Source organism: Ochotona curzoniae, unplaced genomic scaffold, assembly GCF_017591425.1.
Source record: "Ochotona curzoniae isolate NIBS_2020 unplaced genomic scaffold, NIBS_Ocur_1.0 contig_4612, whole genome shotgun sequence".
NCBI lineage: Eukaryota > Metazoa > Chordata > Mammalia > Lagomorpha > Ochotonidae > Ochotona > Ochotona curzoniae.
This window is the reverse complement of record NW_024466343.1, coordinates 15,238,027-15,260,915: the sequence shown is the minus strand read 5'-3', so window position 1 is coordinate 15,260,915 and position 22,889 is coordinate 15,238,027. Positions and strand designations below refer to the sequence as shown.

General features: G+C 35.3%; 1 protein-coding gene across 1 annotated transcript in view; it reads left to right on the top strand.

The window, feature by feature from the left end:
- The window catches only part of COL24A1 (collagen type XXIV alpha 1 chain), a 298,672-nt gene that overhangs the window by 33,788 nt on the left and 241,995 nt on the right, over window positions 1–22,889 (top strand). Inside the window, exons 7-10 of the mRNA XM_040987252.1 lie at window positions 7,722–7,766; window positions 12,670–12,723; window positions 14,439–14,483; window positions 19,242–19,295. Of these exons, the coding sequence (XP_040843186.1) occupies window positions 7,722–7,766; window positions 12,670–12,723; window positions 14,439–14,483; window positions 19,242–19,295 (198 nt within the window). The remainder of the gene's footprint in view (window positions 1–7,721; window positions 7,767–12,669; window positions 12,724–14,438; window positions 14,484–19,241; window positions 19,296–22,889) is intronic.

The following is a 22,889-nucleotide window of genomic DNA, read 5'->3' as shown; positions in this document are numbered from 1 at the left end:
ATATATAAAATTGAGTTTTGAAAATTTTAAGTTATCATTGAGACAAATAAGAAATCGGAAAATTAGCAATAATATTTTCTTTATATTTCATTAGATTATTTTTGGTTTGCTTCATTTTATCTCTTTTTCACCATTTAACACATATATACAATTTGTAAACCAGTATTAACATATTTAACAAGAAGTGTTTCCCTCAGATTGACTGGTTACAATGATTTAGTTTAGTCACCTTCATGTAATTTATTTTTCCCAAGAACTATGTCTATTTTTGTTTCTCACTACTGTCCTTTTTTTTTAATGCCAAAAAACTCAGAAAATTGGATCCAGAGTGCATGCTGTGTTGGATGGGAAGCAAAATTTATAATTCAAAACTTGGAACCAAGATATAATTTCAATTTTTAGAAAATATTCAATCAGTCGCTATGTTAAAATTGGAAGCCTATTGTTTACAGTGATAATATTAGCAATATAATCAATTAAAAGGCAATTTTTTCTAGGTGCGAGAGGATAGATCAGCTAGAAGAGGTCAAGTGTAACTTGGCATATGAATGTCAGTCAAAGCCGTTGAGAAATACCATTTACCCATGCTAATAAAACAATTTTTAAGCAAATACGCCTTTTTATTTGCGGCCATTAAAGTCTTTTATTTGTGGCCACTAAATTTTGAACATATTTGTTCGTTTTTAAGACCTGTTTGTGCGATGCCCGTTTCAGAACCACCAACTGTCACTATGAAACTGCATGAGTTTTCCCAATTCAGACTTGAACTTCTTTAGCATTTTTACTTTTCTGACAAAGACATCATGGAGAGGACTGGCCAGCTTTTTTCTTTGTTTTTTTTCCCAGTGCTGTCTGGAATCAATTTGTTGACCAAATCTTTCAAGTCATTTGTTTGCACCTCCTGGGTCATGATTTCCACAATCATCTTCCGGATTTGGCTGACCTGTTGGTGTTGAGTGCAAGAAGTCTTCTGTATCTGATTGCTGCATTTTTAAAAAATAAAATCAGCAGAGAATAGTTGACATGAATAAACATTGGTAGTACCAACATCAACATGTGTCTGTCATGGTCTCCTGGTTTTTGACTATGGAACACATTTTGTTGTAAGATTCATGCTGTGGAAGTTAGGCAGCTTTTGTTTTTAACATCTTTGATAATTATCCTGAATTGTGTAAATGTAATCCATCATTTTGCAGATAGAAAAATTCACTGCAAACGTGTGAGCCATGAGGTCTAATTTTGATTTCTTGAGTTCTCTTACCTGGTGTTTTTTCAGTACATATTGAAAATAGAAGGTGCTTTCATATCATACTAATTTTTCCTAGAAAAGGAGTCATTCTCATTTTTTTCTTGACTGCATTTTTGGGGTATTTTGTCAAGTACTAGCACATTTTCCTGAATATTGATGTGTATTGTTTTAGCAATTTGTTATGAATCAGTGTGATTTCTTATGTGTTTTGATACCTTAATTATTTAAAAAAGTATTTTCATTGTAATACATACTGTAATATTGTGATACAGGATTACAATAAATATCTCTTCAAAGTTAGAAAGCAAATAGATAAAAGCATCAAGTGATATGAGTTGTGATTTATCAAAAAATAAAGCTTTTCATAAACTGTCCAAAGTAGAGGCAGTATGAAGGAGCCATATTAATAATTGATGTCAATAAAAATAACAGGAACAGCAAAAAATATGGATAGGCCTAAATCAGTGCCTAAAGAGAGAAATATGATTTCTAACATTTCATAATTAATTCCATAAGTCATCTCTCACTGGTTCATTAATCCCATAAAATCCAGTGTTAGCTTTTAGGTCACAATGCCGTAGCAGAGGCTGAAGGGAAATAAATGCATGATTTAGGAAATCCAGTGCAATTTGCTTAAGTGCATCGAGTGACAGCATGTCATTAACATGCCATTCACAACAAATAGGGTATCATCCCACTGTCTTAACATGTAGTTCTTACATATTAGTTAGTGAATGAACCAACATAGCTGTTTTTATAGCTGCTCTTAGATTCAAGTGTCTTTGTCCCTTCACTTGATACTGCATCTTCAGTCATATGGTCTGCTTCTTGAAAAAACAGTCTTATTTTCCAAGTCTCCTGTTTCCCAACAGCCATCATTCAGTTTCAAACCAGCTGAGTAGCACCTGTGCTACTAACCACTAACCATTCAGTGAAGTTTCCTTTCACATGACTGTGCACAATAGTTGGCTTACCTTTTCCTCAGCTTTCCAAGACTCATTGCTTTAACAAGGCTCAACTTCATCCTCTGATAAATTCTATCACCAATTCTACCCAGGTACCAATGTTTTAGACACAGTCTTTCATCATGGAACTCATCCAGCAGAGCAGTATTATATAAATAAGAGATAGGTCCTGGTTCTGACTAGCTCTCTGTCTTACCAAGGAAACTGGTACATGAGTAGATCACAGGGCATAGTGCATGAAGCTGCTCCCCATCTGACCACAAGTGCAAGACCCTGAGTGGGTGTCTATGAAAGGAGCAGAAGCTGGCACAAGTGCCTGGGCCCCTATCAGCCACTTGATGAAGCCCAGTGGAATTCAGGTTCTTGGCTTTGGCCTGGCCCAGCATCTTCCATTTTTCTTTCTTTTTTTTTTATTAATTGCATTGCATTATGTAACACAGTGTTATGGGCACTGGGATTCCCCCCACCCCTCTCCGACCCCTCTCCCCATGGTGGATTTCTGCACCTTGCTGCGTTACCACAGTTCAAATTCAGTTGAGGTTCTTTCATTGGAAGTATTTACCAAGCATAAAGTCCATTGTCTTATTATTCTAGTGGGTTCAATGATTTCTTGTTGAGACATCTCTGGTCCGAAGGTAAAGCCAGCAAATTATCATCCCAAATCGATTAAAAGCCCAAACAAAAGTGTATCACAAAAATTATGCTATGACATTTACAATGATAAAGATGTGGCGCACGTGTGATAAAGATGGAAAGGATAATAAGGACACAGTACTTGAGGGTTACATAAGCTTTCTGAGGATGTGCAGGTATGCGCAGGGAGAAGGAAAAGTGAATATATGCAGGGTACGGCTTGACTGTGGGCAGAAGAAGGTAATGATGATAATTTTCTTGGTGGACAGGTGTGATATCTGTACATGAGTAATACATCAACCAAGGATTGGCGGGAAGAAGCACTTCCTTGTCCCTGAATCTTGGAGTGTAAGGCAGGAGGTGTCAGTTGCTAAGGTCTGAGGGCTCTTCAAGGGTCAAGTTATGAAAGGGCCTGCGTACTCTGTTGGAGCATCTGACCTGTGGTAGATATATCCTGTTAAATTTTAAGAATGAGAGTTCTAGAGGCAAATCCTTTACATCCCAGAATTTTTTAGCAGTTTTGTAGTTTGTGGAGATTCATGTGCCCACCTTTCTGAAATTCTTATTTTTCATTCAGTGAAAACTAAATTTTTGAAAACTAGCAATCCTAATAGATTTCAATAATCACAGAACTCCAATATTAAATAAAACTTTTGCAAAAGAAAATGTCATTTTCTTAATTGAAGAGTTTAAGATACATGATTTGACTCCTTGGTGGTAAAACTGATTTTGAAATTCAGTATGCTAGGTTTGTTCTTCATTATTATTAGCAGCTAAAAACAAGTGAAATAAATGTAAAAATCACATTACTTTACTTGGGGTCTTTTTATGGATATAATGGAGTCTTAGGCTATCTTAAGGAAAAGAGTAAGTAGTTTCAGTCCTCTCCACAGCATTAAGACAAACAAGGACCCCTTGGAATCTAAAAGTAGGTATTATCATATGATTGGGTCTCATAGAGAGACACTGACTCCAACTAGCCCTGAGCAACTTAGCAGTATTCATTTGTGGATTTGCATTGTTTGATTTGGGAAGTTTTAAATTTTTTTTATCATATAATGGGAACAAATGTCATGAATTCCATGCATATGCATGGATTTAAGGGCAGTATGATACAGCCCACTCTTTCCACTTCTTGTCCATCATATTCTTTCCTCTTTCCTTATTTTTCTTTTAATTTTTTCACTGATAAAGTTTAAATTTACTTCATGATCTCAAACTTCACCTTCTGCTAAATAGTTTAACAACTAGTAAGTAGAAAAACCACTGTTACTCAAAAGTATAGACAACAGCTATGTAGCAATAATCACACCTCAAAATGTCAATTTTGCTCGTATGCATTTTTGTACTCTGTATATTAGTTATTCTTTCTTTATCTTTTTTTGTTGTTTTGCTTTTTGTCTGAACAACTTCCTTTGTCAACATAATTTCTGCTTGTTCTTAGTTTTTACTTGTATTTTTATTTTCTTGTAGCATCTCAATGGTTCTGTAATTCTTTTTAACCTTTCTTTGTGAATATTTTCCAATGATAAGTCCCTGAAGCTTATCTATTACTATTTATATTTAAACCTCATGGTAGAGAAAAAAAAAAGAGGAATTTGATTAGTCCAGCTGGTCTTCATTTAGGCAGAAGTCTTGCTTCCAAGTGACCTTGCTAGGGCCCTAGGCAGACATTCTGTTGTCCAACTTTGGATCAAGTCACACTAAAGAGTAGGGAGCTCATGAGAAGCATACCAGGACTGTGGGGTGATTTTACTTTATCAGGGTTTTGAATTAAGAGGAATCCTAAATGAGAATTTTACATTCAGGAGGCACTATGCTTCAATGATGAAGCTCACTATTATAAAGGTCTTTGGGAAGAGTAAATTGAGAAGTTCTAGCACCACTGCATTTTGTTCCACTGTAATTTAATGGGAGAAACGAGGAGGGAGAAGTGGAGGGGAAGGATGAATCCCTCATATCTACAAAAATGAATCATGGAAAATTGAAAAAAAAAAAAAGAAATTTAAAAAAGAAATTATAAAAAACAGGTAGTGATTATTTCAAGAAAATTAAACATTCAAGTAGATTCACATATTCATGGAAACAATAAAACTAAATAGGTAAGCCCTTTTTAAGAAATGGGAAATGGAATAATTTGGTGGCTCTGACCTGTGATCCTCCTACTGTGGCTTTTTAGTCCTCATCTTCCTGATATTGTACAGGAAACTTATGGTTCCCTCCATTTCCTGAATTTTCTACCTCATGGTGAGGATGTTTCAAACCTTCTAATATAGAAAGTGAAAAAATTAGTTTTGTGGATATTTTATTTGCATATTCTTATGTAAACATTTGGAGAACAAAGCACAATAGATACCCTGTTTTGATGATCATCTTCAGCTTTCATAAAAAAACTATAAAACTGGGAATGCAGTTGATCTAAAATACAGTCCAGTGCTTTCTGTAAGTCTGTAGATTTGATAACAGATGAAGCATACATTTTGATAATTTGTCTTGTTTGTGATTGATAATTTTGAAACTAGTGATGAAAACCAGGGCAGATTATACCCGAGTATGAGACGATTTTAGATATATGGAATAGATAGAAAGGTAGACTACTCAGTGCTTGATAGATTTGACATGCTTCTGCCTAATTGTGGTCAAGTTATTTAATTGCTCAGTACTCAGTTTCCTCATTTGCAAACAAGGAATAAGACTTCTCAGGGGTCTTCTGTTTAGCAGGCCCTGAAACTCACCAAGGGGTGAGGCAACAGTGCTCATCTGCAGCAGAAGCACTGGAAACAAACTGGTGGTGGAGGATGTCCATTTATTTTAAAGAAGTCACACGCCTGTAGAGGTTAGGAAAGGGGGGGGGGGCAGAAGGCGGTTCCAACAGTACTTCCACCCAGCAACAACATTGTGATTGGCTAACAGGTATGGCAATCTCTCTGGGCCCTCCAAAGAAGTTAAATGTTAGGAAGCATAAGAAACTGTGTCTCAGGGCAAACTCGTTCCTTGCTGAAGGGCAGGATGAATGAAAAATTTGACTTCCTACAGTTGCTTACAAAGGAAGTCCTAGCACAGTTTGTTAAAGAGGCAGAGAAGAGAGACTGGGGTGCATCCCATCGCTCTTGCTGCATGCCCTGTGAACAGGCCATGTTGGGCTCTGTTAGTTCAGACTCTTGTCAGAGGTTCTCCCAGGGTCACAGTGTGTCATGTGCCTATGCTGTCCCATATAGGCTAGGCAGGTGGAGATCGAGGGGCAATCTCCTGCAAATACATGCTGCCCAGAACTGCCAAGGAGTTAATTAGGACGTGGGACATGGCTGGTACATGGCTGGCACATGCTAGTTCAACGTAGTTCATCCATTTCCTTCTTCCCTGTCTTTGCTTCTTTCTCATGGCTAACTTCTACAAGTCTTACCAATAGCATAATATGACAGCCGCACACCCATTGATGGGCCTTTCCTTTCTTTTGTTTTTGCCTCCATTACTTTCCAGTCTCTAAAATGTTTTACAAATAATATAAAAACCTTTTGTCTTCAAACTTAATTTCCAATCCTTTCTTTGGTTTTCATGAGCCTCCTTGGCTTGTTAAATATTTACATCATTTTATTTTCTCAAAACCTGCTGAAATAATTTCTGATTTTTCATATAGATAAATTCATCTAATCTTCTCATTGTCTAACCAGGATATTATCTGTTTGATTGAAATCATCTCTGTTGATGAATCATCAGTAACTAATCATTAAAGATAATTTAATCCTAAATAGGGCATATTTTGAAACCTTATATACGTATCTTCAGTTCACATATATTGATTGGAGAGATTTGATATTTGTGAAGTATTATTTTTTTCAGACGTTTGAGTTAAACAAGAGTACTTCAAAAAGTTTATGGAAAGTATAATGAAAAGATAAATTACTTTTGGTGCAAAGCATTTTACATTTCATGGATACATAGTTTCTTCAAAATACCTTTATTTCATGAAGTTGTGAAGACTCAAATGCATAGATGTTAATTTTTTTTACTCTTTAGTTGCATCTTCCATGAAATTTCTGAAGTATCCCTACATTTTAAAAAAAAAAATCTTGTGAGGTGCTTAAGAAATGGTACTTCCCTTGATCTTTTATATGCATTACAATCTTCTGGTAAACACTAGACAAGTTCACTGACTGTTATTTGTAACTACACAAATAACCTGCAAAGTCTTACTTTTTTCTTTCTTTCTGTTATTTCTTTAACGTTATTTCATTTTTATTCTAGAGGAAGATTCTTCTAGAGAAAAAAAGGACTTTATTGATTTTGAAATTTTAGTGTTAATTTATAAGAGGCTAAGATTGGTTTTGGTTTTATTATTTGGAAAGCATTTTTGTTACTAACTCTCTGGGCAGCTTTGTAAAAACTTTCGGTGATCATATGAGCATCCTCATTCATTTGAGTTAGCCCATATATGGTATGTTATGACAATGATGAGAACTGGATTATCTGCCTGAATAGAGTCCAGTTTTTCACTAATTACAAACAGATTGTATCTGAAAGCATTTTATTTCAGTGTTACTGAACTTAAACTAGCTTTCCGAAAATAGCAGATTTGTTATTAGATGTAAACCTTTTATGACAGGATGTTACTTTTTATTAGATGCTATGCTATCATTTTGGTTAAGAATAACAAATCATTCAAATAACAGTCAAATAATTAAGTCATTAATAACCAATTTATTATTAACATTTCATGTTTAATCAATGATATCAACAATAAATGAATTAATAAGGATTAAATATCTATTGACAGGGAAACCAAATTTTTAGAAAAACAACTTAAAACCTGCATTTGCTTATCTGGCTTATATAAGCTTACTTTTCATAGTTTGTGTTCACCTTTTCCCCTGTAGGGTGCCAAAGGACATATGGGACTCCCAGGCCTCCAAGGTGACCAAGTAAGTGCTTCCATTATATGACCTATGTCTGGTACAATACAAAATGAACAGTTTAAAGAACTGTCTTGAGGAATTAGTTCTCCTTGCTTTTTCCATTTTTTCTTACTTTTTGCATTTTCTCCATAGTAATTTTCATTGTATATAGTGCAGGGTAATCTTTTATTTCATTAACCAAAGATTTTTAAAAGTATTTACATAGAGATAATGTTTTACTGTTATTCATATTCACTTCGCAAAACATGTTTCAGAAGAGTAGATCTTAAGCTTCTTCTGCAGTATACGGATATCTTTGAGAATCTAATAAATGCCCTAAATCTGTCCTTATAAAATGTACCTCCCAGAGCGATAACTTAGTGGTTAAATCTTCACCTTGCATACACCAGGATACCCTATATGGGTGCCAGTTCATGTCCCAGCTGCCCTATCTCTCATCCAACTCCCTGCTTGTGGCCTGGAAAAACAGGAGAGGATGACCCAAAGCCCTGGGACTCTGCACTTGCCTGGGAGACGTGGCTCCTGGCTCCTGGCTTCAGACTGGCTTAGCTCTAGCCATTGCAACCACTTGGGGAGTGAACCAGAGGGTTAAAGATCTTTCTCTCTGTATCACATTCTCTATATATTTGCCTTTCCAATAAAAGTAAGCGAATCAAAAATATATATGTGGTAACTTCAAAAAGTTCGTGGAAAAGTGAAATAAAGAAATAAGTTTATTTTACTTAAAAAAGAAAACTATAATTTTTTTTAATGTTACACATTTCTATAAACTGTTTTAAGACAGTTCATATACATGAATTTAAAATTTTTCATACCACAATAAGCATACCTTTAGTTTCATTTGTCATGACCTTTTTCAAATACTTTAGCACATATGCATGCACACATACATATTTTTGCCTCTGGTATTATGTATGGTTTCAGTGACCCTGTGAAGGAAATGCAAATGTATTTCAAAAACAGCTTCTAATGGTATACTTATTATTGTCTAAATATACATACACCCTATATATATGAGTCAAAACAATTATTGAGCTGTCTGTTTTTTGGTAATTTTATTGCATCTCCCCAAGAAATATATCATTGCATAATAGGAAAAAAAAAATGAAGTTATGTGTTTTGTTTTCAATTCAGTATATCCTAGGCCAGTATAACTAAAACACTGAAAATGGTAGGAGATTATGATGGATAACATTATTAAGGATTTTGCAAACATCATCAGGAAGCCCTAAAGGGAACCTCAGGAAGAAACACCATGGGCAGTCCCTGAGGGAAAAATGCAAATGAACAAACATAAACCAATTTTCCCTCTTATTCCTGTTAGTAACGGTATTTATGTGCTTCAGTTCCTAAAGTTGCAATTTTTCAAGATTGCTGAATGGTAATCAAAATGATCAGTATCAACAACAAATGTGCTTTAGGCTTCCAGAAGACCAAATAGATACTGAAAAGTCTTTGGGCATTTATAGGGGGGAAAATGAGAAGGATGGTAGAAATGAGTCCCTAGGTAACAATAAAATTTTTAAAAAATGAAATGAAATAAAATAAACTCATACCATTCAGCCTTAGAAGAACTGTGTGGATTTCAGTGAAAGAAACCTGGTACTTTCCAAGTGAGAAATTGACCATGTAACAAAACTGACAGTTTTCTTCCAGCTGTTGCAGTTCTGTTAGCATATTCAATATATGTTTTTTTCCTGAGGGTTTGTAAATTTCAAATCAGTTTTAAAGGTTGGAAAATGTCTTTTGTGGTGAGTTCCTACTTTCTCCTCTGTTTGTTTCCAGAAAAATTGAAACCTTTGTGTTTTGTGAAGGCACTAAAATAATTTTGCATTATAATTGTGAAAACACTCTGTTCGTTAAGAGGAGCATAACATATTTGCTAAAAGACATTTACTTCTGGAGAACTTGAAAATATTTCTAAATTACTCAGCAAACATAAATGTCATAAGAGCTATCATTTACTAAGCCCTCACTAATGGCCAGGCTGTACTAATGTTAATTATGATAGCATGTCTTCAATATTTCATATATGTTATGAATTTAATGCTTAGTAACTTAAGTTACTTAAATATATTTTTACACATTGTTCTGTTTTTCTCCAAATCATTCTGGGTCCTGGGTGTCATTACTGATCAATTCTATTTTTCTGCGAAAACTGAGATAAAGGCAGAGGCAGTAGTAGCAGGGCTAACAGGAAGAGGGAGGTCTGTAAGAATCAGAGCCAGTGTTTCAATGCTTAGGGTGAGAAGTGAAATGGGGGCAGGCTTTGTAATTTCCGGTTCCTAATTTCTCATGGGACTAATGATACAACTATTTCTGCCCGTCCATCTAGTCTACACATTTGAGAAAGCCAACATTTCTTAATTATTTTTTTTAGTGCGCAGTGAATTGAGTCATAGTGTTTGTTGTGTTTCCTTTGAGATTCTGTGGTGGTTGCAATGATTTTAGGGTGTGGTTTGCTCAGACTGTTTACTTAAGACTCCGCAAAAGCCTTTCTTGTTTACTTTGTTTACTGATATTCTAGCATCTCAGAGCTTAGACATCCAGTGGAATTCTTTTGTGTCTTTTTCTCTGTGCAGCTGGAATATGTTATACTTTTACATGTTGTTTTTATATCCTCCATGAAAATCCATTCAAAATCAAATTTTACTTGTGTCCTATAAGAGATTTACTTCTCTATGACATCAGATACCCTTATTGTCTGGGAAAAGAATAAGATCGAGATTTTGTCCTTAGAAAGTAATTACAGAATAAAACGAGCCTTTTAAGTAGGTTTTATTTTTTTTATTGGCATACTCAATAAGCCTATCTGAATGTCTGGGAGCAGGTCTCCATCTCATGGAATTGCATAGAGCATAGAGGAAGGCCAGTATAAATGTACTTGAGCAAATGTAATAATCAGAAAACTTTTCCTAGTTTGCTTTTCCAGGTTATATGTACTTCATAAGCACACTAGGGAGGTAGCCTTTAAGGCAGTCTCTGGAATTAGACTTGCTGATTTAAAGCCTGGCTTCTCACCAGCTGACTGGCCTTTCCCAAAGAAGCTTCCGCATTCGTCTCAGTTTTTCTCAACTGAAGTATAAGGACAATGTGGTATACTTCATAAGTTATTTGAACAAACTGAATAAGACAAAATAACTGACAAGTGAGTGGTGCATGGTACACGGGAAGTACTCAGCAAATGTCACAGTAATAAAATACATACTAATAATATCTAAAATATAAGCATAGTTTCTGAAAATCATTGAATATAATCTCTGCAAATGTCAGCAGGACTTTCTTAAGGAATTCTCAGAAGGTCACTAGTTTTCAAAATCTGTTAAATTGTCTACTGCAATGTCTCGGTTTCTTAGTTTCCTCAAATGTGGATGACAAAAATGCAATCTGTCCTATAGACGTAACAGATATAAAAACCTCAGCATAAAAAAGAGGACTCAGTAGATGATGATTATTGGGTCAAGTTAAGAGAGAAGAAATTTATAGAGAAATAGAAGAACAAAATGAGGAGATAGATCCTAAAAATGTGAAGAGAAGAACTTTGAGCTGTTATCCTAGATTTTCCAAGTCTTCAAGAAATGTAATGTTTCATTTAGACTGGAATAACACTCTTCTATCTGCTTCAGAGTGAGAAACTGCTCATTTGTTTATTCATTTATTGGCAAAGAACAAAGTTATTTTTACATGATAAATAAGGAGTTTAGAAAACTTAAAAATGTCACCAAATTTAAGTAAAAAGAACTCATCATATATTCTTCTGGCCTTTTCCTTTGTTTAAGAATTATTGAATATAATGATAAATGAATAAATAGTGAATAATGTACTAGAGAAAGAAAATAAAAAGAAAATATTTTGTTATGCTTTCCCATAAGTTCTATAGAATATATCCTTTCTTATGCCCCAGGTCTCTATCAACTTTCCTTGAAGAAACCTTGTTTTAAATTAGGAATTCAGAGTTGTCTATTCCAAATGAATTTAATGTCTATGAAAAATATCAGTTTGAGCTACGGTATAAGAATACTGTGGACTGGAAGGCTTATAAACAGCAGAAACTTATTGCTTATATTTCTGGAGGCTGAAAGTCTGAGATGAACATGGTTGGGTTATGGTAAGAGCCTCTGTTCTGAGTTACAGGATGCTGACTTCTTGGGATAGAGAGAGCTAGTTGGCTTTCCAGTCTTCTTTGTGAGGGTGTTAATCCAATTTTTCAGTGTTCCACTCCAATGACCTATTACCTCCCTAAGTCCTCACCTCCTAATACCATTAGGCATTACCATTAGCAATTGGTTAATTCAAGGGGTACACAAACATTCAGTTCATAGTTCTATCCATATTCACTGTGTGTATTTGCCACTTTAGTATCCATCTACCAGATCAGATATTCTGGAATATAAGGCTTATTTTGCAAAGGATCAAAAGATTGGTTTTAAACTTCACTGTCCCGGATAGTCTTCTAAAGTTCGTGCTTAGGCAGTTAATGTGTGTTGCAGAATAATTGAGAAAAATAAGGAAATCAGTTTAAGAAGATATTAGGAAATCATTGATTACTTAGAAATTATTAGAGGATTATTAAGGAATACAATGTCTTCATGACATTGTATGACAAATGTCTTCTTTGATTTTTTAGCATTTGATTTTTCCATCCTAGTTTTATCCTTGTTAATGATTAGTGTTTCAACCTAACAATGATTATTGTTCCTAATCTGGCAATCTTTTTTTAATTTTGTAATTTTGGCCCATTTTCCTTCAATTAGATTGTTTCACTTAGGTAAGCAATTCAGCATATTCAGTATTTCTATCTGGAAAAAAAACTATTTCAAATCTTCGATATATAAATGCACCAAATATATGTCCTTGGATTTCCTTTGACTATGCTGTATTGGGTTATTTATTTTAATTTTCATTTCAGGGAATCCCAGGATTTGCTGGTAATATTGGTTCACCTGGTTACCCTGGCAGGCAGGTGCAGTAACTATATTCATCCTTCTCCTTTTATGTTCCTCTTCATGAATGTGGTATCATGCTATGAATTGCAGAGTTAACATTAAAGTGACTGTGGGTTTACTTTTATGTATTTGCTCTTTAAAGATTTACTTGTTTGAAATGCAGATCACTAGAGAGAGAGAGAACACTTTCATCAGCTGGTTCATTTAAAAAATGGCTACAATTCTTAGTGCTTAGACAAACCAAGGCCAGGAGCTATGTGCTCCATCCTGGTATGCCATATGGATGAAAGCAGCCCATATACTTGGACCATCCTTTATTGCGTCCCCATGTGTATTAGCCAAAACCTGGGTTGGAAGCAGAATAGCAAGGACTTGAATCAGTATTGTAATTTGTGCTGCTGGCATCAAAAGTATTTTTTTCTGATCTGTCGCACAATACCAGCACCAGGGGATTTATTTTGCTAAATTGAGAAATATTTTCAAAAATGAGAGTTGTAAAATTTTGTCAAAGTTTTACTGTGAAAAGCTTTGTATAAAGTGACAGTGGGCCTTGCTAATTACAATGGGATCCTCCAAACTGAGATGGCTCAGGGGCAACTTCATTCTAGCTGTTAAAAACACCAAGTACCATATCAGACGACCTAGGTTCAGTTTCCAGCTGTAGTTCCTGACTGGAGTTTCCCTGGGAAGCAGTGACAATGGACCAAGTAATTGGGTTCTGCCGCCCATATGGGAGACCTAGACTGCATTCTAGCTCCTGGCTTCCAGCTCAACCCAGCCATTGCTGGTATTTGGGGAGTGAACCACCAGAGAATTGCCTTTGTCTGTGTGTCTCCTTCCCTCTCTCTCTGTCTCTTAAATACATAAGTCAACTAAAATGTCTTAGGTTCCAATAAGACCTTAAAACAATATTTCCAGTGACCAGTGTAAACTACTAGTAGTAGTTAAGATGCTCTGTAATCAACATCACCTTTAATAACATAGTTACAAAATTATGGAAAATGATTGAGTGCTACATATACTGCTACATATACAAAATACTCTTTTATAAACTGAATTCAATTCTTAGTATACTGTCTTGAAAACTTATTTTAATCATTTCATACTTCCCCTCTAATTTAGCTGTCTCGTTCATATAGAATAAAAACAGAGCAAGTTCCCTTCATATGTTTCTATGAATTTATTACATCTGAAATCAATTAAATATAGAAAATGGCATTTTATTTGTTTTTGCTTACTCTCATGAATGAAGGGAATAAAATGGCAACAAAAAATCTGTTAACAAAATTTTATTTTTATGCCTTTAAAAATACCTGGAGGTACTGTATCTTATCCTTTTCAAATCTTAAGTGAAAATATAAAAATGAATATTCCAACTTATGGATATGAAATTAAATGTATCTTTAATTATAAATGTTTAAAACAACATAAATAATTTTCCAAAAAAATAGGTGAAAAATTATTGTATACATGTTAATGTAATATGTTTAGATGTTCAAAACATTTGTGCATAGATATAGTCAATTCTGTTTTAGTTCTGAAATTCTAAAATTCCTTGAGCATTCATAATCTTTATGAGGTAGGTTGAGTTTTGATTTTTATAATAATTATGGAAATTGTTTTTGTATACTCTGATTCATCTGTTTGTTAACAATATTTCATTAACAATTTTATCTATTTTATTTAAATTTAAAAATTATCATAAGATGACAGTTTTTTTTTTCCGCTTTAGGGTTTAGCTGGACCAGAAGGTAATCCAGGTCCAAAGGGTGTCCGAGTAAGTATGCATTTTCATCTTTGTGATATTTATGCATGCATGAAAGGAGAATGAAATATACAAAATACTAATAAGTTTTAAACTTTCTGAGGAGCATAGAATCTAATGCAAAAGGAGTCTGAAAGAATGCACTTGCTTTACATTTATTTTCCCTTTTCTAATTCTAGGATATCTTCATAATGGTGGGTTTTTCTTTATTCTTTTCTATTGACTTTCATTTCCTAGCACAGTGTCTGGCATATTAGAAAGTACTCCATAACATATGCAGTATTACTTATCCATGAACAAATATGAACCTCTTTGGTTAAAGGTTAAAGATGAAAAGGCAAAGAAATTCAAAGTTTTATATGTAATGGATTTATTTTATGTAATAGTATATTTAATGATGCAAAAACTATCATACAAGGGCAATATGAAAAAACATCCCATTCTGCCTGCAAGCTACTGAATGAAATCTCTGCTACATTCAAGTATTAAGGAAGTCTTAAAAAAAAACTGCTCTTATCTGTTAAAGCTAATTGTAGCAAAATTTAGTGAAAGCAAGCTTTTTTTTTTTTTTAGTTTTTTGTTTTTCATGGTACAGTTTCTTAGGCTCAGAGATTTTCCCTTCCACCCTCCACGGCTTCCACCCCCTCACTGTTTTCTCCTTACATCTTAGCAATAGTTTAGCCCCTCATCAACAGTCACAACTACATCGTTCTGCTGTTTAAGTGTATCCTAACATTGCAGATATAGAGAATGATGTAAAATCCAGCATTCTAGTGTCAAGATATATTTAACAGTTTCAATGTGAGTCCATTTTTTAAATTCAGATGTGCAGATGCACACTGCAAAGTATCTCCACTTAACATTTCTAATAGTTATTTTCTAAGAGCTAATGTTTGTGCCTTATACAAAAACACTTTGAATGTTCCTATAATTGGAATTAAAATTTAAATATATGAATTGGACATTTGACCTGGCATTTAAAATGTCTGCATTGTATATTGGCGTAGCTGTGTTTGATTTCTGGCTCTGGCTTCTGAGTTCAGCTGCCTGCCAGTACAGCTCCTGGGAGGTAGGGCTCATGGCTCCAAGTAATTGGATTCCAGTCACTCACGTGGGAAATCTGGACTGTCTTCCTGACTTTGGCCTAGCCTCAACTGTTACAGACATTCAGAAAGTAAACCAGTGGATGGGAGCTCTCTCCCTAGCTGTCTCTCAACTAAATCTGTAAAAATTTTAAAGTGATTTATTTTGATGCAAAAAGGTTTTGAAACCCATGCATAGCTTTTTTCATTAATATGAATTTTTCACAGATGTTTTGTGTTTTATCCTAGTGTGGAAAAATTACATATTAGAAATAAAGCAAAAGAATTTAAACAATATATGCAACAATGATGCTGTACATTTTTAGCATTCTTTAAACTTTCACATGTATTTTTATTTTTCCATCATCCCTGTGAAGTATGACGATAAGTTTTCCAGTGCCATTTTACAGTTGAGAAAACAATAGGCCAGGGAACTTGGCTTATTTGACAAAACAATTATGGCTGGCTAGAACTAGAATCAAGTTTTTTTCACTTGTTCTCTACATTCTTTCCATTCTGCTAGGCTATCTTTGCATTAGGTCAAAATATGAGGAAACTTACACATTTTTATATTTGAAGTTATACTGAAAGTATGTTTGGTTGGATACAGAATTTGTGATCAAGAACAGGGCATTGGATTAGGCTGTCTTTTCTCCTTTAATGCTGTCTTGCATTAGGTTTCTGCCCTAGATATCATTCTGCCTTCCTGTGCTTCACTTTTATTATCTTATGACATGATGAGAATGAAACTTACCTTTCAGGTAGTGGTGAGAATTCAATGAGATTAACATTTTTAAATAGTGGTATAGCACCAAGAAATGGCATATAGTTATTCTGTGGATTCTATGGCTATTATTTAGATGTGACAATTTCTTCCATGTGTGAGCTTATAACTCCAAGACATGTATAACACACATTTGCCATGAAACAATTTATTATTACTGCACGTTGTCTTCTTTCCTCGGTGATTTGTTTAACTTTTTATGGTCTTCTAACTGTTTTTGCACATTATTTATCCTTTCACGCTTGCTTTCTTTTCTTACTTGCATTGAAAATTACAAACTAAGCTGCAGCTTTTTAAGCTTTACTTTTACATTTTGAGGCTAGCTTCATAACATCAATTTGAAAAAAAATCTCAAATCAGCTTTTTCTCCCTGATTGATCTCAAAGTTATTTTAGATTATAACAGTGCCCTTATCGTTTAATTATCATTTGTATAGAAATGTATATATTTTAAAGGAATTTCCACATTTTTTTATCTTGAAAAGATTTCCTTTTGAGAATGTGACAAGAAACCAGAATTTGTTCCACTTTGATATTAACTTTAAATTTGTTTAAAAAGGCAAAAACTATTGAAACATATAGGATTATAAGTTTTTTTCCATTTAATTTGACTCCTGGACAATTTTTGCATATTGTATATTACATGAATCTTTTATTAAAAAACCATGTGCTAAATTATCTTTTTATCAGCACAGTAATTTATTTTTTTGAAAGATAAGTTACAGAAAAGGGGCCAGGCACCACAGCCTAGTGGCTAAACTCCTTGCCTTGCAGTCCCAAGATGCCATATGGGCATCAGTTCTAATCATGGCGGCCCTGTTTCCCTCCAGCTCCCTGCCTTTGGCCCGGGAAAGCAGATGAGGGTAGCCAGAAACCTTGGGAACCTGCACCTGTGTGGTAAACATGGAGGAGGCTCCCATCTCTTGTTTCAGCTCAGCTCAGCTCCAGTCGTTGCAGCTACTTGGGGAGTGAATCATCGGATGGAAGATTTTCCTCTCTGTCTTTCCTCCTCTCTGTATATCTGACTTCCCAATAAATAAATAAATCTTTTAAAAAAACCTTTCCAGTAAAATGACAAAAAATGTTCCAGAAAGAGAGAGAGAGAAAATTGGGCCCAGCACAATGGTCTAGCTGCTAAAGTACTGGTCTTGAATACACTGGGATCCCATATGGACACCAGTTCTAATCCTGGCAGCCCTACTTCCCATCCAGCTCCCTGTTTGTGGCTTGGGACAGTAATGGAGAACAGACCAAAGTCTTGGGACCCTGCATCCATGTGAAAGACCTGGAAGAGGTTCCTGGCTCCTAGCTTCAGATCGGCGTAGCACTGGTCACTGCAGTCAAATTCCCTTGGCATTACTTTGTGTAGTAAGGAAAAAAGAAAGGCTCAAAACCAGAAGTATTTAGGACCTTCCTGACCCTTTTATTTATACTAATGGAAATACATTACTTCTAACTGAAATCTACAGAGTTCCACCTGAGAAGGAAGAGAATATGTCACATTTGATTTTTCTGTGTTTCCTCTTTTGGTATACACTAAATTGTAGTTCGGTGGTGTTAATTTTGTAAAGACCACAACTCCGTGCAGTCTATGTTGTGTAAAGGTCTGACTTTTCAATTCCTGAGTTCTTAGCTGGCTACCTAGTTAACTAAAAATTATATACTAGTTAAGATGCCTGTCCCTTTTATTTATTTATTTTTTATTGTTTTAAGATTTATTTTTATTGGAAAGTCAGATTTATGGAGTAAAAGAGAGACAGAAAGAAAGATCTTCCATAAACTGGTTCACACACTGGACCCTGTCCAAAATTGTCAAAACTTCTGTTGGGTATATGATACCAAATTTAACTGTTGCCATATTTGAAATCAGCTGTAACTAATGATTCTGTAAATGTGTACAGGTTACCATTCAGCATAAGTGCCTTTATATCAATCACTTTTGTATACTTCATTTTTTAAAATTCCTCCTTCTTAAACAGCTTGTCTTTCGAATAAACAAATCAAAAATATGTCACTCTATTTTCTTGATTCAGCACCTGACACCATTCCCAGTTTCCTGTCAATCAACCACAAAGAATCATTTGAAATGCTTTGTAAATATCACATCATTTCATTTCAGTTGGTTGATAGATGAGTTACTGTCAACCCTGTGTTTCCTTCCTATCAGGAACCGGTTCAGATGCTAACCTCCTGGGTAAAGCAACCTAAGTCTCCAGGCGAAATGGATCTTTCTTCTTCCCACTGTTACATTGTGTCCCATGTTTGCCATAAATCCTATGATCTAATCATCCTTTGAGTATCCTGATACAATATTTTTAAGTTGTTTCTCTTTGTGCCTCATGATGTTCAGTGAAGGAAGGTGTTTAGTCTTATGGACTCATATTAGCTGCTGTGTCTTAAATTATATTCTCTACTTTTCTTGATTGATACATGACTTCTCTAATTTATATTAAGAAAAGATGTATTTACTTATTTGAAATATTTGGGGGAAGAGGGGAAGGAGAGAGAGAGAGATTGGGAAATTTTCCATTCACTGCTTTTTCCGTTCACCAATTCATTCACTAAATGGCTGCCACAGCTAGATCCAACACTGGGCTAGGCTGAAGCCAGAAGTAAGAAATTTCATCCAGGTCTCCCACATGAGTGGCAGGAACCCATACACTTGGACCATCTTCTCCTGCTTTCCCCAGACCATTAGCGGGGAGCTGGATCATAAATTGAGCATCCAGGACTTGAATTGACATTGTAGGTGGTGGCTTTAGCCCCTGGGCCATGACGCAAGCCTGGTGGAACTTACTTTTGTCTTATATTTTTATATGATTGTAAATAAATATTAAGGACTTCTATTAAAATTATGAAGTGAATGCTCAAGTGAAATAATGTAAGGATTGTTTCCTTGTTTAAGGGTTTTATTGGCTCTCCCGGAGAAGCAGGACAATTGGGACCTGAGGGAGAACGGGTAAGTCCATTTTTTCAAGTGTTATTTTGAAATTGATGCGTGGGACAGTGTATTAACAGCAGTTGTAAACTCAGATATCACTGATGTTGTCTTACTGTGTGAGTAAGCCAGGTTTAAGAAAAATCACTTGGAGAATGATGTTGTGTTGTAGCTGGTAATGCTACTGCCTGTGATGTTGGCATCCCATATGGGTGCCAGTTTGAGTCCCAGCTGCCCTATATTTGCAGCTTCCTGCAAATCTTTCACTGCAAATTTTTCACTGGCAAAACAGTGAAAGATGTCCCAAGTGTTTGGGCTCCTGCACCCATGTGGGAAAGCCAAAAGAAATTTATGGCTAGTGGTGTTGTTCATTGCAACCATCTGGGGAATGAATCAGCAGATAGAATATCTGTCTCTCTCATGCCCTCTGTAATTCTTTCAAATAAATTGATGAATCTTAAAAAAAAGAAAGAAAGAAAAATAACCTACCAGAGATATAATTAGAGTTGCTTTAATCTGGAAATTGAATTTTTAAAAGATTATTTTATTTTTATTGGAAAGTCAGAGATACAGGGAGGAAGAGAGACAGAAAGGAAGATCTTCCAGCCAATGATTCACTCACCAAGTGACCGCAATGGCCAGAGCTGCGCCGAACAAAACCAGGAGCCTGGAGCTCTTCTGGGTCTCCCACGTGGGTGCAGGGTCCCAAGGCTTTGGGCCATCGTTGACTGCTTTCCCAGGCCACAGGCAAGAAGCTGGATAGGAAGTTGGGCCGCTGGAATTAGAACTGATGCCAATATAGGATCCCAGGTGCATGCAAGGCGAGGATTTAGCCACTAGGATATGGCACTGGGCCTTGGAAAATGAATTTTAATATAGGGAAGAAATGTGATATGATAATGTACTGTTATATATTTTCAATTAAAACCTTACCAAATTTGCATTAAAATTTAAAATGTATAACTATGTCACATCATAATCTACCATCTTTAATTTAGTCATAAATTCTTAAGAAGCCTCATATAGGGCAGTATAATGTATGGTGAACAATTTAGCCTCAGAAGATGTGCTTTGAGTAGGTAGAAATAACTGCCCATAAATATAGATAGTTATGAGTAAGGGTACAATCTTTGCAAAATGCAAAGATTTAACATACTTAAAAGGATTAATCAAGACCTTTACCCTGCATTGAACTATCATGGCTAAATTTTTTGCTAAATGAATTTTCCAAATGGGTAGTGTTTTGAATGAATAGTTAAATGATTTTTTTTTTTTTTAGTAATTAGCTTCAAATGCTCCTGGAGATGGAAAAATACTGAAAGAATTTGAATGTGTTGATTAATAGAAAGTCCAATTTTCAACATAATACCACAGTTAATCCACTTAACTGTCATGTAATTCTGTAGACTAATGGAAGATGCATCCTATCAATAATGCAAAGAATTGGGCTGCTGCTTCTTAACCCTTGGGAGTATATACAGTTTACACTAATAAAACTCAAAATTGAATCTTTTTTTGACCTTTTTGCATGAACTTACCTTTGTAATTTTTTTAAGATCTATTTTAATTGAAAAGGCAGATTTACAGGGAAAGAAGCAGAGACAGAAAGAGAGATCTTCCCTTCATTGGTTCACTCCTGCAGTGGCCACAGCAGCTGGAGCTGAGCCATTCCAACTAGGAGCAAGGAGCAAGGAGCATCTTTCAGATCTCCCAGATGAGTGCAGGGTCCCAAGTTTAAGCTGTCATCCACTCCTTTCCCCAAACACAAGCAGGGAGCTGGATGGGAAATGAAGCAGATGGAACACAAACTGGCACCCATATGGAATCCAGTGCATGCAGAAGGCCCCTGTTAATTGATTTAACAAATAAAATTACATTTATGTCTGAAAAATGTTATCTTCTTAGGTTTAAGAAATTAAAGCCAGTGTTTCACTAGCCATCACTAAATATTGTGCTGTAATCACTCTCAGTAGTTTTTACCAATCTTCATGAAAATATAAAGACCCTTTCAATCAATATGTGTGAGACCCCTCCATGTAATAGTGATTATTGCAGGTGCCATGCCCTAATGCATGGTCACCTTTTTAAAAATTCATTATAATCTTGAGTGGTATAGATAATAATTGTTGTAAGATTATAATACCTTTAAATAAGAAAAGATCAGAGGAAAATATTAATATTAATAATCAACCCAGAAAACAAATGGAAAGAAACTGTGGTTCGTTATGTCAGCATTGTATACATGCATATATACTTATGTGCATGTATGATATGCTGATATATTTCTTTGTAATACCCTTAAGTTTCATGCTGTGGCTCAGGGGATCTTCCACAGTTTTAAAGGGTAGCTGTTTAAGCAGTTTGGATGTATATAAAGAAACAAATTATATAAAGAAACAAATTCTGATTGAAATGAGTCCTCTTGCTCATCTGTGAACTGGATTTTGTATATCAGAGACACGAGAGTTAACTTATCAAACCCCACTGACTTGAAATTGGGTATATCACCCAATGATGTTTTCTGAAAATCAGTATGTAGAAGCAATCCCAAGCTACCTTGTTTTGACAAGTATTTTGTCTTCAGTGCCTTAAGTGGTTATAAGTTCCAAAATAATTATATCAGGTAAAAATAGTTTAGAAAGGAAGTAACAACCCCCAACTCAAACTGACATAAAAGCAAGGAAGTTTTGGATAATGATAGCAACAGATTGTTTTTTAAATGGTCACATATATTCAAGACACATGTATTTATGTATGTTAACTCCTTTAGTGCCCACCAATAAAATGAGATAATTACTGCCATTATTTTCAGTGTAGCTGAAAATGAGATATACATACAGGAAGTAATCTGCCTGACACCATTTACAGATAGTAGAAAGAGAGCCAGGATTTGGATACAGGATTAACTACTATATCCCATGCTTCTAGTTGTTCAAGGGTAGGGGGACGTAGGTACAAGATTGTCTTGGGCAATGCAAAAATCATCAGTTTTTTAAAGATTTATTAATTTTGCTTGAAAGTCAAAGTTATAGAGACAGGAATGAGGGAGAAGACATGGAGTGGTCTTCCATATGTTGAATCACTCTCCAAATGGCCACAACAGCTAGAGCTGGACTGATCTAAAGCTGGGAACTAGTGGCTTCTTCTGACTTTCCCACATAGTGCAGGGGCCCAAACTTAGAAGATCCTCTGTTGCTTTCCCAGATCATTAGCAGGAAGTTAGGTATGAGGTGCAACAACCAGGACTAGAATCAGCACCCATAGTGGACACCAGCACCACAGATGAAGGATTAGCTTGTTTCACTTCAACTCCAGCACCAAAATCATTATTCTTTACTTTGCCTTTCTCAATGTTGTTTTTAACCTGGGGTTGGTCACCTTTATGATTTCAAAGCTGCCAGTGCCAATGATAATTGTGTCTTTGTTTATAATAGGGTTGGGGAGGATGGGGAAGATGACATTGCCCCTATAGGAGTAGCTGAAGGCCTTGCTGTTTAGCTGCAACAACTTTGTTAGTATACTTCACCTCTGAATATAAAACTACCAGCAAGGCAATGTCATATAGAAGAGCACATAGGGCAAGTTCATGAGTAAAATTGGGATTCTTGTCTTGAG